Source organism: Coptis chinensis, unplaced genomic scaffold (genome assembly GCF_015680905.1).
Source record: "Coptis chinensis isolate HL-2020 unplaced genomic scaffold, ASM1568090v1 utg3369_pilon_pilon, whole genome shotgun sequence".
NCBI classification, from domain to species: domain Eukaryota; kingdom Viridiplantae; phylum Streptophyta; class Magnoliopsida; order Ranunculales; family Ranunculaceae; genus Coptis; species Coptis chinensis.
The window spans coordinates 41,352-57,365 of NW_028238145.1; the positions used below are offsets into that span (position 1 = coordinate 41,352).

A 16,014-nucleotide genomic window follows, 5' to 3' on the forward strand; every position below is an offset into this window, starting at 1 on the left:
CACACTCGCACCTCCAACTTTTGAGAATATCCCGGCTTGTCACTACTTTTGTCTGGAGTTATCTCAAGAAGCTGGTGTAAAACTTAATTTATTACATCTTATGGATTTTCCTCTGATTACACCAATCACCATCGCCTTGAGACGGTGATCTAAACTTTTGCACAGCAAGCATCGCTACGAATGACCTGATTTGAGCTTTGCCTCCCATTTCAAGCTTCATTTTATTCTTATTTGTGGATAAAGGGTGTCAAAGAGTTATTCCGGGTTGAATGGTTCAAACTAATAATGTTCCACTATTCTCCATTCCATTCTCTTGAAAGAATAAGTAAATTTTGACAAGGTCATACGGAGACAGCAGATCGATCTCGCAGAAGTACTCCAATACAGGAATTAGGAAACAAACTCACGGCTGTGCTGCTGTGCACATAAGATAACAGTGGGAGGATAGTTGTATGATTAGACCATGATATACACATACACACATCAATGTGCACATATGGATGTGTACAAGGCTACAAGCACTTAAAATGATACACGACAACGTTAAATTATCTAAGCACTAAGGAAGAGTCCCAGTACTGACTCGCTCAACACTACCATGTGCTTCAATATCAGGTACTACAGAACCCTCCTCACTTTGTTCAATGTGTTCATCTGCTCTCCACACATCGCAGAAGAACTCCTCATTTCTAACACGACAGCTGCCCTGCTCAAATACTCGTGTCCTTCCAGTACTTTGTGGAGACCTTGACCTTCTATCTTCAACATTACTACCTTCAGAGATGACCTCATTCTGCATTACAACTGCCTGGATTTCTTGTACATTATGTGAAGGCCCGTTGTCAGATTTGGCAGCAGGAAGAAGGGATAGGCGGCAAAGAGGACAAGTGGTGTGGGTAGCAAGCCAGTGGTCAATACAATCCATATGAAATGTGTGACCACATACTGGTATCTGTTGAAGCCTATCTTCAGCTTGGTAGTCAGCAAGGCATACGGAGCATCTGCAACAGTAAAGAGGGTCTTAGAATGGAGACCTTGGTTCATTGTCTAAGGCCAAGAGGTTGATGGCAAGATCCAACCAGCTTTCAGATATACACTAATTGCAGGAGCATATAAATTGGACACTGTTTATGACTTATGAAGCTCTAACAACACACTAATTCCAGAACGTTCCCTGACATCCACTAGATATAAGGACGCGTGTGCTACAGAATTTATCAGAGTTATCTGGGCTCGATAGATATCCGCTTACACAGGTCCTATACCTTTCAATCGTAATAGCAAGTCTGATAATCAAAAAGGATTAGTGGAATTGGTACTATCATTAAGGTGATGTGTATCCAATACTCACATGTTGCCTAAAAAGAAAATGTTAACCATCTTAGTTATTTTGTATCCTATTATCATTAGGACACTTTAAAAGGCCATAAGTCGTAACACATGAAGTTTATCTCTGTAACATCAGTACTCCAGAAAGCATTCATATCTCATCTTTCAAATTGCACCAATAACCAGATTTGTGTGATTATTATCATTACAAAAGCCACATGTGGCATTCCAGCCTTCAAGTTGTTTTGCCGAAGTGAACAAGTCAGTGCGCAAGTGTTGGTTGTTATCTTAGAGCCAAAAGAAGCGAAAAGTGAACTGACTGTGTATCTCTGATTGAGAAGCTCTCCCTGAAGACGATGATTGGCAGCATTTCTCGAAGTTCCTTCTTCAAGCCCGACTCGGATAGCTAAAACAAACAACAGAAATGAAGTCAACACACTAATTAACATACAAGTTACAATCACCAGTAAAGGGTACAAATGAATAAATAAATGTTTACCCGGGGATTGTTATTGAGGTAGGAAGCTCTCATCTGCAGAGACGACGACCAATCTACTCTGCGGCATCGACGAAGGTAGAGCAAGTAGAACAAGAACAAGAGGAAAAGAGTGAAAAAAATTGGAATAGAAAATATGAAAGCTTGGTAGAGTTTCAATTCAGCTGAAGTACTACTTGATGATGAACAACAACTGGGTGTGTCCGTGTAGCTACTATAAGACATAACCAATCTATTCCAAGCTTAAATAGAGTTGGATTTATACCAGCGTCGATCTTTTTATCTACACTACCAGATCCGAGTCAAAGAACCCCAACAGACAAATTGCACGGAAACCCAGCAGACTTAATATTACTCTATTATTTTTGGTCTTTTTGTTTTTGACATTATTCGTTGGTTGAAAATGACAGTTTGATTATCCGAGTCCATCTATTCTTGCGTCTCCAAGAAACTAGCTACACTCTCTTGCCGGCAAAAACAAAGGCCAAACGATTTTTATTTCAGTTTTTTAACTAAGGCTAGTCCGTTGGGATGAAAATAAGTGTGTACAATTGTATCGGCAGATTCCATACTTCAGAAAGAACGAAAAAAAAATTGATGCAAGTGTATTTCAATGCTACTACAAACTTTCGCGAAATTCTGCACTACGGTGTTAAAATTTAAAAACACAGATAAACACTGCCAAGTCCGAACCTCCCTAGCCAGTGTGTTTTGAGAGTAACAAAAGGCCCGTGCGTTTTGAGAGTAACAATGATCTAATTGAAATTCTCTGATACTAATGTCTATTCTTAGAGGAAAGTTGCATTGCACAAATTTGATGATACTGCCTATGGAAATCCACGGTAATGAGAAGGGAAGACAGAGATAGCTGCAGCTATTCGGAATTTTCTTTTCTCTTATTAACCAACAGAGTAGTACAGCACAACCTTTTACCTTTGACCAGAGCCTTGGATAGAACTTCACTGGAGCGGTTACAACTAAAATATTATATGTCAGAATCTCCATTTAAAGTAACAGTAGACAGTGGACTGAGTTGCAGCAGAAACTCGCCATTTCCCAAATCCAACAAGGCTGTAAGCTATAATATACATATCTCAGTAGGGAATTATATACATGTGGTATATTGGGATTCATGACCTTGCTCCACGCAGCTTACTGGGATGACAGGAACAATAAAATACAACAGGGATGTTAAACGTCCCTTACCTTGAGCTTGTCTTCGGCTTGGGAATGGACTTGCTTCTTTGGGCTTGAGGGTAGAGCACTGAACTTGTGAACCAAAAGCTTGAAACAAGGGAGAAATGCCACATAGAGGATGGCCAAGATGAAAGGCGCAGCAATCAACCACCCTAGCAACTGAGAGAGACTATAGATGGTCAGATTCATTTGCTAAAGTGGCAAAAGATTTCAGATAAAGAGACACTGACATACCGCATGAACAATGCTGAGTAAGGACTTCCCTTGAAGCTTGTCCTGTCAATACTTTTTTAAATGCATCAGATGTTAACGGGAAATGAGTGCCGCCGGAAATGACTTCACCAAATCGCAAGAACGGAACCACCAAACTAGAACACAAGAAAAATATAGGGAAAAGGCCCAATCAATTAGTATTTAAATTGCAAATGTTTCAGTAGGGTGAAAACCATGCAAACATAATTGGAAGCAATGGCAAAAGATGAAGGAGGGCGGAAGAGATAAAATGTTGCGTAGAAATAGGATTATCTTATAACCTCTGTTAAGAAGGAAATGCTGCTTAGTCGTGTTGATACTGTTGCAGCTAAATGAATTGCAATTACGTAATGAGGAGGATCATGAAAAGTGAAGAAAATTATATACGCACAATGCTTACTTATGACTTACTGAGTTTCTAATGAGGGCAAGTACTCACTGGTTCAAACTTTATACTTGACCAAAAATAAAAATAAAGTAAAAGAATTAAAAATTATCACCTCAACTCTAGAGGAGTAGCAATGAAATTGGCAAGCATAACAGTTGGAGAGTGACAAAGAGATCGCAACAGTGCAATAGCCATTCCACAGAGAAACACGGTTACTCCTGTGAGTGAAACGGTCATCTCAAAATGATATATATAAATGAAACTCAAAAATGTATACATAGTAGCTAGTTTCCATATTTGATTAAACACACACACATACACACTCACATCGATGGTGTATGGAGAACTAGGAGGCCATGTTATTTGTCTCAATCTAAATGGAGATACTAGTTTTGGTTAGTTTAGGTGGTCTTGATGTGTTGAAAAATGAAAAAGAAGCAAGGTCTACTTGTAGTTTTGATGGAGAAAGAAATTGAAACCCTCCGGCCATTTGTTGGGAAGGCTGATAACATGGCAAAAAGCGTAGGTTTGGTGATGTTAGTTCATTGTATGTAAAAGATGTAATAAAGATTTGAAATCAAGCAAGAGAAGAGACTAGGTGGTGCAGATCTAGACAGTGAGTGCTAAAACTATACACACCACAAATGGGGAAGAGTCCCAAGGTGATTCCAAGAGCAGCGGAAAATGCCAGCTGCTTGGGTTCCGCCCCTCTGCACACCACAATAATAATGATCATATTAAACACAAAGATATTCGATTTATAATTTGAAATTTAGTATCAATTCGTCCACATAAATAAAAAGATACCTCCGGAGAATTAGAATAAGAGGATCAACGACCTTCTTGCTGAGCCACGACATCAATCGGATCCTCCATATCGCCATTTCCCTCCTTTTTTTGCTGTGTTTGTTATTATTACTACTTTGTCTTTTAATTATTTTTTATTTGCTGAATCTCAATGACACAAAGAAGAAGAAGAAGAAGTAAAAAGAACCAAGTTGAGACCATCCAACAACCGTTACGCTGCTGCTGACGTGTCTAGTCCATCGTCCAAGTACGTACCACTGATCAAACAAACACTACTACGAATTGTAATAAATCCAAATTAATTTCGTTTCATTACTTACACGAGACTGATGCTATTTTACCAAAAGTAACATTTAAATATAGTTGCTATTTCCACTACCTCGGTCACACCATAATAATTGCTTCAATCTTTTTTTTTTTTACCGGACATTTCTTATATATTTATACTAACTAGAAAATATCGACAGGCTATCTTAAAAACTTGCTCAAGAATCATAACTATATATATAGAAATATTTTTAACTAGAAAATATCTGATTCTTAAAAACTTGCTCAAGAATCATAACTATCATATTTAATTTTTCAACAAATTATTTTAATTAAGTTTTAAAAATCCGTTTTTTTATTGGGATAACTCGTTTTAATTTAAAAGTGTGATTTTCGTTTTTAATAGGAGAATGATTTCCGTTTTAGTTAGAAATGCTAGATTTTTCATTTTTAAAAGGGGGGAAATTTTCATTATAATAGAAAAAAGATTTCCGTTTTAATTAAAAGTGTTAAAATTCTCTTTTTAATGGGAAAAAAATTTCCGTTTTAATAAGAGTTGATGACGTGGAATTTTAAAAGAGCTAGAAAAATTCTCATTGTGGGAGCTTTAATATTAATATATTTATATTGATGTAGCTAGGCCCATACATACGCAGTGGTTCTTTTGAAAATTTGTTCAACAATCATAACTATACATATATAAATTTTCTAACAAATCGTGATTTAGGTTTTTCCCTCCCATTCTACTCATCTAAAATGCCGTAATATATCTAAAATGCCGTAATATATAACAACAAAATTAGTGGCATGATGATCAACATCTATCTCACTAATTAAGATTCTTGAGTTTTTGGAGATGTGAGTGGAAACAATGTAAGCAATTTTGGTTCGCCATTCCCAGGTCTAGATCGAGGTGAAGGATGCAAGTAAAATCGTCTCTCTTTAATAGCTTTCTCTTCCTCGTCTCTATTTAAATCCGGAACTTCCCTTTTATCTTTTTCATCTTCCAGGATTGATAGTTTCGAGAAGGGCTTTGAAGGGGTGCCCAAAGGGCTCGTACTATACTCGGATTCCATTGTATGCGAACCTGGTCTGAATAAATGGATACCCAGCTTCTCTATCTCAAGTTTGGTTCTTGTGTATTGTCTTCTCTCATGGAGCTTGGACTTCGGTCTCTTACATCCTACCACTTGTAGATTGGCTGCCTCTTCTTTGGATGCTGCTTCCGCAGCCCATTGAGTTTTACGATCAGGGTCAGCGCCTGAGGGACCTGTTAATTGCTGAACTAGTTCCCGAAAGCTCTTAGTGTCTGCCTCAACAAATGTTGTTAATGGTGTCGAAGCCTGCGCGTTACTGCATGCCGGTTTTTCCATAAAGCCCTTCTAGCTGAATGTGATACCTAAACCTGCCAAGATATTCCGGGAGCGTTTTTATATAATTCAACTTGCAACCCTAACTTCATTCCATAGAGACGATAATATTTGGTATAGAAGCATCTATTTTCCCTGTTTCCCTGGTAAGGACTTGCCTTTTCAAAGAGTAGATGACTAGATGTGTTAGGCCTACAGGGTGTTTGTTTTTTGCTATGTACAAGTGCTTGCTACTGACACTTTGGCACTTATAAGTAGCAAATAAAATCTACCACTTAACAAGTTGCTGAAAAACAAACATTAATAAACGCCCCTTGAATTTAATGATACTTATAGATTAATGATCATTCAGGTAAGTTTGGTCAGATTAGGCCGAGGACGAACAACACTAACCAACAGCACACCCAAAATACGAGTCCTGTGATTCGGATTTAGTAAGAGTATAGTCAGGCGTCAAAAACCAAATACACACATAGCGTCCAAAGATGTTACACGTATCTCAACTCCCTAGAAGTCTAGAACTATCACAGATTCACAGTTAACGGTATTTCTAATGTTCATTGATGTGTGGTGATGTTTCATCAAGGTATTGGTATCATGTGCATCCTAGTCTCGTCCTTAGATAAAACCACAAAATTAGCATTGAGTTACTACACGTTTCTGTGGTTTCTACTTTCTCTAGCATCGAAGATGCAAGTTTAACTCAATTATATATGCAAAAATCATAACTGGATTTACATTCCAATGACAAAAAAGCAGTAAACGAACCTCGACTAAAAGATGGTATTATTGTTCACTGAACCCGTACAACACCGGCAGAGAAAGAGACGAGGAGCCCAATAAGGGCGAACTGAACATGAACTGTACTCGGCAGTTTCTTTACGTCGAAAGGAAAAAAGATAGGAGCAAGAGAATTGAAAGACATTCTTAAGAAGAAACAAAAAGTAGCTATAGCTAGCATTCTGGTAATAGTCACATGCCAGTTAGGACAAAGTATAGGATACCTCACATACTTGAAATACCGTTTACACATCATTAGTTTGTTAGAAAGCAAAACAAAGGCAAGTTTAATTTTTTTTTTCTCGTTTAGATCAGAACATCTATGTGGTTCGTCGCATAGCGGCACAGCACACCTGACTTTCCCTCGTATATCGAATGGAAAACAGGAATAACTAAATAAGTGAGCATGCCTTAATGAAGGAGAATATCCATGGTTAGTTTTGTATTAGATCTGCATGCCTGCAAGCAAAACTCAGAATCAATCTGGTGTCTTTTTCACTTCATTCCCCTTCTGCACGCCTATTGGTATCCATGCCCCTTGTTTCTTTGCAAATGTGATTTTATTAGACCATTGCAAAACAATTCCCGTGATTGCCCTCTTCTCAAGTTTTTGCCAAATTGATTCAAATAACTCAGTCAGAACATACCAAGAATTGGAAAAGCAGATTGATAAACAGGATTCAATTGTGTGCTTGGTCTTCTTCCCATGAAGCAAAGACTACCCTTCCATGCAACGGTGTTTTTGATGGTGAAGTTTAGTAACTGTTACCACGTACTAGTACACAACCAGAGCCCTCGAGAAACTTCCAAAATTTTGCTAAAACCTTCTTTTGCCAATGAAAGTATGAAACACGCAACATAATCGCAAAGACAAGATTTCTTTCTCAACTCATAATGCAGATTCCTAAACACACAAGCCCCAGTGTGCAGTAACACAATTTATCTTGAATAGCTAGCTTGGTACAAGATATTATTTTACAATCATCCACATTTTGTTAAGATCTCAGGTCAAGTAAATAGCTATAAACTCCTAAACTGACCGAGATAGACTGGTTAAAAGTGTTGACCTACGTCCAAAGTTCAACTCCAGATAGTGGTCACCTTGAGGCTAAATTTAAGTAGTTTCGCACTGTGAATGGGCATATTATGAAGTCACTGGATACCAATAGGCGTGCAGAAGAGGAATGAAGATAACTCTTCCTTTCAACTCCAAACACCAAAAGACCTCGAGGAACGTACCAAGAGTTTTTTATACTAGAGTGATCTGAAATGTATATCAGAGTGATGAGAACTACATGTGCATCTCATCATCATAAAATAAGCAGAATTACGTGGTAAACTAGGTAGTAATAATATCGCATGCAACACCTTGGAATGACATTTACACAAGTACAAAATGGTAATAATGAACTATGGGGTTTCCGTTTATGAAAATAAGGATCAGTTCATAATAGAAATGTTCAAAGCAAAGAGAAACCTTCTTCAAGGCATTCTGTTCTGATATATTGCATTTGGCGCTGAAGAAGTGCTGGATGGCTGGTAACAATCGCATCTACACATTGAAACAACATCTCCAGCATGGAGTCTTCTTCATCGACTGTCCAAGCATAAACTTTCTTCTTCCTCCTGTAAACCAATCAGCAAAACACTAATCGGGATAAATGTGCACACACATGGAAATACAAAAAGACGTACTAAGTGCAAGCTCATACCCACGCAAAATTTTTACAAGGCTCTCATTGATCAGAGGATGGTAGACACCAACAACCTCAGCAGCTTTGATCCTCAATAAGTTGGTTCTAGTACCAGTTGATGAATCCTTCAAGACAATGTAGCCTACCTGCAATAAAAGCAACATAAAGTTGTGAAATTCGTGACAACAGTTTGTGTTTAAGTGGAAATAAAGGAACAAAAGAATTGTTGATTTCAGCTCCTGCACAAGAGATTCAGAGATCCAACCAGGCACAAAATATGCATATGTTGAGCCATGAAATATGCAATTCGTCTGGACTCTCGATGGACCAGGATCACTTAAAACAAGTATTACTATATCTTTGTGATGCTTAATTCGACAGATACCGTAGAAGGATAGCAACCACTACTACAAACAAAAAAGTAGTTGCGTGCCAACACGATTGGCTATAATTACATGGGCTGAAGTCCCCGAAAAGTGTCGTTGCCACATGCTACCAATAGTTATTGGGTATCTGTGTAAAAAGAGTTTAGGCAGAAGTTATTGTTTCTTACAGGAATTTCGGCAGTGAGTTTAATTACATCCCTTGCTAAAGTGTCGCTTTTGGCCCATACAAGACAATTTGTACACCTTGTTCTCTCCACCTGAAAAAAACTCACAGAGAAGCATCACAGACTGCATATCGGGGGCAATTGTGCCAAAATAAAACATGCTAATTTTAGTTCATTAAAGTATCACATTTGATTCAAAGTATCTTTTAGCCGTCTTTACTATGTTTTTTCTAAATTATTGTCAGACTCTTTCCAACTTTACTATTTGACAGGTTCTAAAAAAAAATCCACCAATGAGACATTTACACCAAAATCTACAGCTTCTTTCGAACCATATTCCTTCACTCAATTGAGAGCAATTTGAATGCAATAGAATACCTACTCTATCATTATCATTAGAAAAATGGCACTTTACTGTTCGGTCAAAGAAGTACATGAATTTAAAGAACGCTTCTTTTACCCCGCCCATTATTAGATGGAAGATTATGGAAGTTTTCAAAGATTATGGAAGTTGTTGATGTAGTTTCTAAAGTTTGTCATACAAATAGGTCTGGATTTAACTTTGTTCTATGGTCTCTGTCTACTTGCTTATTCAATTTGTATCTGTGAAAACGTGATATAAATATGTATGCCAGTGACCAATGCAGTCAAAATCACGTAATAACAACTTACAACAGAGAGAATATCTGTTGCTAACCCTTTCTCATAATTAGGAGGCCCAACTTTTGCATCCAAAATCACCTGTCGGACGGATTTTGATACTAACTGCCCATATAAAAAAATGAAACAACAGAAGCAACATCAGGATCGGTCATTGTGAACAAGAGCTTTAACAATAGGACATATACACAGAGCATGAGAGCATGGAGAAAATGTTGACCCAATCAATTAAAGCCTGCTCAGACCAGAAAAAATACGATAAATCATACGCATAATACCAATTATAGAATGAAAAACAAATAATCGAAGTAAACAGTTAAAACAACAAAAACAGAACAATACAAAGCAAAACAAAACAAAGGAAAAAGGAAAGAGATCAGCAAACAGACTCCTCAACATACCACCAAAGCATCTTCTACGGTAGGAATTTGTTGATCACGAAACTCTGTTGGGAAAAGATGACTTCTATCAATTTCTTTGATCTGCAGCAAACAAACTACTATTAAGTCTACCACTCGTAAAGCTATACCTAAGGCAAGAATGTGCAATGCAATTCTAATATAAATCAATCCAGAGAACATGTTTTATTTTGACTGTCAAAAATTCAGTGCCTCACGATGAAAGGTAGTAGAGCCGTAGAGGTGGAGGAAATAAGAGGTAAGCTACCTGCTTCATGGAGAAGTGGCCAACCCTGGCAGTAGTGTTACCAGACAAGCGCTGCAAATCCCTGACTGTGTCAAGTGAGAATCAAGTGGTGGCGGCGAAAAAGCAATATATGAAAATCTGTAACAGAAGAAAGAAAGAAAGAAAGAAAGAAAAAGCAGGAGGTAATCAAAGAAACGAAAACCTGTCATGGAGGGCGAAAAGAACTCCATCGGAAGAGCGAGAAACATCAATCTCAATGCAATCAACTTTAGAGACAAGGGCGGCACGATAAGCAGACATCTGTAAGAAAATTGGAATCAGAGTAGTATGCATTGGAATTATTATGAACGAGTGATCGAGGGCATAAGATAAAAAGGATGCCATACAGTGTTGGGAAAGGCGTTGGTTGGATCACCACCGTGAGCACAAACCAGTGGTGGATTCTTCACCCAAGTGCACTTTTTCAACCGCATCTGCCTCTCCACACGCACATTAGTTAATTAACAATCACAATAGTTTATTTCTTTATAACCGATTTAATTAATACGAGAAATGAATTAAGAGTCTCTCTGATCTAATCTGACCTGTTGAAAGCGCCTGAGTCTGAAATGGAAGAAGATGGGAGGAGTGACAGCTAAGAATGCTAAAATCAGAAGCAATCTTCGGAACGACGACACTCTCACCACCAGTTTCTTCTTCTTCCCCTTGGCGTGACTGTTCGCCATGTGTGCAACTCAATAATAATAAGTCAACCCACTTTTGTTGTTTTCATTATTGATTCATCCAACTAAACAACAATAGTAATAAGTCGGGCATGCAACACACACTAACTAATTCATCGGGTCTAGTTTAAAGAGAGAAACCATGATTGTTTCTGTATTTGAGCTCCCATGAAGGTTATGACTAAACTCAAAGCAGATACAATAAGTCGGATTTTCATCATCATCATATACAACTATTCGAGCATCGACTTTCATTAACATTCACGTTGCCTTTTCCCATAAAGATACTACACGCATATCACCAAAATAAACTTCCAATAAAAGCTTTCGTTACTTTCAAGTACACCATTCTCCAAACAAAAACTTTCTCGCCTTTGATTTGTATATACAAAAATAACAAAATGAAAGGGAACCTAATCTAATCAGCTTCTCACTTCCTAGTTTTATCAAGCACTTCAATGTATCTCTTCGGGATGCCATAGTGTTCTACAAGGTGTTTTGCCAGGTTGTCTATCACACCCCCTTGAGCCAGCACTTCATATCCCTTCTTACCTGGAAAAATGAAAATACAGAAACCCATAACACTTAGTCTACACATATACATCAGGAAGAAATGGGTTGCATTTCCTCACCACAACTAAATGGAAATGATTGAGAAAGTGTCTCACCCATTTTAATAAATTTTCCAATTATACTCCTATAATAGTTCTGTAACCAAATGCGCTTCCACTGAAAGACATAAATCCTAACATAGTGTCTACCTGGTAATTCTGCCACAGTTGTACTGCATGCCAACTTCTTCTGCAACTCTGACGCCAATGCTTCAGCATCAATCAGAAATGACTCCAACCCAGAAACTCTTGTCATTTTCTTATTTCCTTGCCGCCTCTCCGTCATTATCTGAACTGTTTTTAGAGCCCCTTTGCGCACAATTGTTTCCGTACCTCTTGTCACCCTGTGATGCGCTTGCATCCTGCTTAAAAAGGCAGTAGATAGGTCCTTCTTATGAACCTCAGTAGGGTAGCTTGACCCCTTTTTAATGGTCCCCTTGAAGAGAGCATCGCATAGCGTTGCATCTAAAACAACAATGGCTTTGTTAGCCGGTTTGACCAAATTTTCCTTCTCAACATACTTAAACACAACATCAGTGGCTTCCAATGCACTATAAAAGTCAACTGTGCTAGCTCCGACAGATAGGAATACGGGATTGACATGCACACTAGGTTTGTAGATCTCCACCAACTCAAGCTGCATTTTATGCTGCTGACCTTCATCGGCCTTCTGATCAATGCTATTATCGACAATTTCTTTTTGCCGCTTCTCTGGTCTGAAGGATGTGTAGTCTGGGTGAGTGCGTTTGACAGCTAACAATATGACCTCCTTCTTATATTTATCTTCCTTTGCTGAAATCTGCACACACATAATCAAGGTAAAAGCTCTGTTGTATGGACACTTCAAATGAAATATATCCTTGCTAAACACACCATTTTTTAACTAAAAATGGTGTTTCTGGGAAATGTCCAATTTTTCCATGTCGAAAGATATACAGAATTTCCCAAGTCATATCAGAGGTATCTTAAATTTTCTAAGATACATAAGAAGCAATTACTTAATTAAAAGATAACGACCATCTTGGAATGCTGCCAAACTTCATCTTGGAATGTATTATTAAGCCTTAAATCAGCCGCCTCCATTCGTGAAAATGATCGGGGAGGAATTTTTTGAAACAAAAGGAGCACAAAAATGAAATAATACATAATTTGGATCTTCAATCCTAATTAACCATTTATACAAAAGTACATAGCTTCACCTGTCATGTAAAAGCCACCTTTAAAGACCCCATAAATTCTTGTTCACAATTGCCTTATGCCTTAGTTTAGCCTTAAGGAATAGTTTAATTCAATTAGTTGCACAGTTTTAGATCTAGATCTAGGTTTATGTGCAACAAAAGAAGTTGAAAGGAAGAAATAGGAAACACACCAGTCCTGCAGAAGATTTAGATTGCAACCACTTAGACAGTTTTTTATGTGATGATTTCTTGATGTCCAGTGTCATTCCTGGAGGCCTACATGGCAATACATGGCTTGACCTATGCAAGCAACAGAGACAGAATACAGAAACTATTAGCACATCAATTGAGATACAACAATGATACAAATAAAGAACGTGACAGCAGTTGATCAGATGTATCTATACATGACATGCTTCCCGAGAATCGAAGTCTACAAGCAAGAACCTCAAGCTTCAACTTAATTACTAAGTGGAAAATGTAACTTGCCATGTTATTCACCATCTAGCACAAAGATCCCTCCCTTTCAAAATGTTATTCCTGACATTAACAATCAAGGACTCTCTAATCAAGGACTCAAGGAGCCATACTCATTCTTAATCACATCACACTTATTTGAATCCATATTCTGATTTTTCCCTAATTCAATATTTTGTTCTCTTTCCTTCCCTTTGTCTTGGCTATGTACGAAAAAAAACACAGATTCATTAATACAGCAGCAGAAAAAGTACTGTAATAGGAGAGGCTGTCTAGGCACCTACAGGGACTTATCCCAACCAGGTTAGCACCCTTTAACCACTTATCATTTATGATTTACCATCCCCTTGGCCCGTTTTTGGCAGTCAAATCAAAAGGCCACTCAAAAAAATCGTATGGGAGAGCACAAGAGATAGGAATCAAACTAAAACTGAAAACATATTTAACTCAAGGAATTATGAGAGGAGTGCAAACAAAGTAAAGCGCATAAACAGAGAGAGAGAGAGACCATAAAGTGCTTCCTGGCATTGGAAGGTCTTTATCTTTAACTGTTGTGTACAATGCTTGCAAAAGGCATCTGTCCAACAAGGAATCTACTTCTTCAGTGGACATGTCATGTTGGTCCTTTTCATTACTTGCCTCAACAGAAGTATCTCCTGTTATCTTCAAACCACTTGTTTCTGAAATTATTTCCTCAGTAATATAATCCTCAATATGTGGCTTGTCAAGATGATGTTCTGAGTCGACATCTCCTATGTCTGCAACTTCTCCATTTGTGCCATTGTGTTGACTTGAAGTATTACAGGTGCCTCCACATGAATCAGATATCAGACCACCCAATGCTAAAGCAGGATCTTTAAGCACAACATCCTCTAGAAATCCAGCATTGGGAACGTAATGACCTTCTACAGATTCCCTGTACAAAAGTCCCTCCATAAATAAACCATATACGTCCCAGACCAACTTGGAAAAACAATTAATTTTGCTCAGTATACTTGCCAGAGTGAATCTCGGTAACAGTGGGTTATTCGCAAAGCCTTTCCACGCAAACCGGCTTTCAGTGCTTCGGTGCTACTCATAGTGGTCGTCCCGACCTGTCAAATATTCCAGTAGTATTCAACAGACAACTCCACCAAAATAATCATTATTTACAGTACAGGGAAGAAATAAGAAAAGAAGTCCATGGAATAATTGCTTACTGCAATTGGAGCTACATTGTTGGGGACTGTTACTGCCCATGGTTGCCCAGCTTGAAAAGGAGGAACTCCTTCAGCAGGTATACTAATACCCGGAAACATCAAATCTGCTCCCCCAATGATAAAATGTGATACCTCGCCCCCCTTGAGCATAAAAGCTGGCAGGAGTTCAGGCACCTTCCAGAGTGCATAAACTGCAAGTTGAGAACAGGAGTCACAAGGGTGTCAAGTTAAGGCCTAAATGTATGGATAAAAAGCAAACTCCAGAGAGTTGCATGCAATATAACAGAAAAAAAAATCTGATTCTAGTCTCACTCTAAGGCACCACCTGGGTGTTCTAGGCCCTGTCTTTTCTTCCTCGAAAAAAGTACAGCACAAACAAGCAGCACTCGAGTTTGAGCTTGTCATACATGGGTGTGGAGGGCCATGTATTTAGGAAGAGAATATTCAGAAAAATACTGTCTAGGAACATCAGTATAAACCGATGTAAACTAAATGCAAAATTGTATTCTAAGACTATGAGCTTAGATACATAGTTACTTATCACATTAAGAAGTGAGGGGGGATTGTGGTGCGAGGTGAATGCTAAGGTTCTCTTAGTAGGGAAAAAAAAAAATTATTAGGAAGTTAGTGAGAGTTACCGGTGGGGAAAATATCGATGCCTCTGCCGTCGACATCGAAGAGCATGGGAAAGGCAGGCTCCCCCTCGTTCTGGACGCTATAAACGAGGACTCGATTTGGATACTTTGAAACAGTTACTTCGGTTTTAGGGGGCAGAATGAGATCGATATCAGCATCGGAAGCGTTTTGGAACCTTTCTTTGGCGGTTCTTCTCAACTTCTTCCGATCAGCCCCAGACAGACGTTGCTGCCCTTTCGCCTCCAAAGCCTTCTTAAACATTTCTCAACGTTCGACAAAAACTCACCCGACTGGGTTTATTAGGGAGTAATAGGGTGGGTCACATTTTACGTATTTGTCCCTTCAAGCCTAGGGCTGTTAATGGGCTTAACCAGGCCTGAATCCCTGTTGACCCGTAATTCCTAGGGCTGTTAATGGGCTTAACCAGGCCTGAAACCCTGTTGACTCGTAATTCCCAGCCATTTCTGTCCTATGGCCGGTAGGGGTGATAATTTGGCCCTCAACCGGCCCCGACCCAGCCCTCAAAAGTTGCCTCTCATAAAATTGAGGGGCGGGCCGGGCATAGGTTTTGAAGCATGAGCCGGGCCCTCATTAAGCCCTCACCAACCCTCACTGGGCCCTCATATTTTTTCTTGTTATTTTATATTATATTTATGTATTATACTATAATTATCTAAGTTGTATAAAAAAAAATCACTAAATTAGTTTTGAATAGGGGATAAATTATAACATAAACATAACATATGCGTTTTTTGT

At 38.5% G+C, this 16,014-nt stretch overlaps 4 protein-coding genes and 1 pseudogene across 5 annotated transcripts; all 5 read right to left on the bottom strand.

The window, feature by feature from the left end:
- Nucleotides 1–265: 265 nt before the first annotated feature.
- On the bottom strand, nucleotides 266–2,192 carry LOC147473223 (RING-H2 finger protein ATL7-like). Its single transcript, XM_086587709.1, has 3 exons — nucleotides 1,829–2,192; nucleotides 1,650–1,735; nucleotides 266–1,001 (listed from the first exon to the last, which is right to left on the bottom strand). Exons 1-3 carry the CDS (start codon nucleotides 2,048–2,050, stop codon nucleotides 560–562), a joined length of 750 nt encoding a protein of 249 aa, XP_086443835.1. The 5' UTR covers nucleotides 2,051–2,192; the 3' UTR covers nucleotides 266–559.
- Nucleotides 2,193–2,794: 602 nt separating this feature from the next.
- Nucleotides 2,795–4,686, bottom strand: LOC147473224 (uncharacterized; annotated as a pseudogene). Its single transcript, XR_015210521.1, has 5 exons — nucleotides 4,470–4,686; nucleotides 4,302–4,372; nucleotides 3,775–3,880; nucleotides 3,257–3,390; nucleotides 2,795–3,181 (listed from the first exon to the last, which is right to left on the bottom strand). The product of XR_015210521.1 is annotated as an uncharacterized LOC147473224 (transcript).
- A 721-nt stretch (nucleotides 4,687–5,407) lies between these two features.
- GDPD4 (PLC-like phosphodiesterases superfamily protein) lies at nucleotides 5,408–11,303 on the bottom strand. Its single transcript, XM_086587708.1, has 10 exons — nucleotides 11,020–11,303; nucleotides 10,822–10,908; nucleotides 10,638–10,735; nucleotides 10,457–10,517; nucleotides 10,192–10,272; nucleotides 9,803–9,895; nucleotides 9,134–9,223; nucleotides 8,599–8,726; nucleotides 8,364–8,512; nucleotides 5,408–6,141 (listed from the first exon to the last, which is right to left on the bottom strand). The coding sequence occupies exons 1-10, from the start codon at nucleotides 11,158–11,160 to the stop codon at nucleotides 6,119–6,121; spliced, it is 951 nt and encodes a 316-aa protein (XP_086443834.1). The 5' UTR covers nucleotides 11,161–11,303; the 3' UTR covers nucleotides 5,408–6,118.
- On the bottom strand, nucleotides 5,570–6,109 carry LOC147473226 (VQ motif-containing protein 31-like). The gene has a single exon (XM_086587710.1). It carries the CDS (start codon nucleotides 6,107–6,109, stop codon nucleotides 5,570–5,572), a length of 540 nt encoding a protein of 179 aa, XP_086443836.1.
- Nucleotides 11,304–11,455: 152 nt separating the features above from the next.
- LOC147473227 (eukaryotic translation initiation factor SUI1 family protein) lies at nucleotides 11,456–15,551 on the bottom strand. Its single transcript, XM_086587707.1, has 7 exons — nucleotides 15,261–15,551; nucleotides 14,623–14,813; nucleotides 14,423–14,517; nucleotides 13,932–14,339; nucleotides 13,138–13,246; nucleotides 11,919–12,567; nucleotides 11,456–11,709 (listed from the first exon to the last, which is right to left on the bottom strand). Exons 1-7 carry the CDS (start codon nucleotides 15,517–15,519, stop codon nucleotides 11,588–11,590), a joined length of 1,833 nt encoding a protein of 610 aa, XP_086443833.1. The 5' UTR covers nucleotides 15,520–15,551; the 3' UTR covers nucleotides 11,456–11,587.
- Nucleotides 15,552–16,014: the final 463 nt, after the last annotated feature.

Coding starts and splice junctions, on each gene's coding strand:
- LOC147473227 (XM_086587707.1), bottom strand. CDS start 15,519: ATGTTTAAGAAGGCTTTGGAGGCGAAAGGGCAGCAACGTCTGTCTGGG. Junction 13,247..13,931: donor ATGCCAGGAAGCACTTTATG/GTCTCTCTCTCT, acceptor TTGCTTGCATAG/GTCAAGCCATGTATTGCCAT. Junction 11,710..11,918: donor AACTGTGGCAGAATTACCAG/GTAGACACTATG, acceptor TCATTTTTCCAG/GTAAGAAGGGATATGAAGTG.
- GDPD4 (XM_086587708.1), bottom strand. CDS start 11,160: ATGGCGAACAGTCACGCCAAGGGGAAGAAGAAGAAACTGGTGGTGAGA. Junction 10,909..11,019: donor GACTCAGGCGCTTTCAACAG/GTCAGATTAGAT, acceptor GTGGAGAGGCAG/ATGCGGTTGAAAAAGTGCAC. Junction 8,727..9,133: donor AACTCACTGCCGAAATTCCT/GTAAGAAACAAT, acceptor CTTTTATTGCAG/GTAGGCTACATTGTCTTGAA.
- LOC147473223 (XM_086587709.1), bottom strand. CDS start 2,050: ATGTCTTATAGTAGCTACACGGACACACCCAGTTGTTGTTCATCATCA. Junction 1,736..1,828: donor ACCTCAATAACAATCCCCGG/GTAAACATTTAT, acceptor TGTTTGTTTTAG/CTATCCGAGTCGGGCTTGAA. Junction 1,002..1,649: donor TTCTCAATCAGAGATACACA/GTCAGTTCACTT, acceptor TTACTGTTGCAG/ATGCTCCGTATGCCTTGCTG.
- LOC147473226 (XM_086587710.1), bottom strand. CDS start 6,109: ATGGAAAAACCGGCATGCAGTAACGCGCAGGCTTCGACACCATTAACA.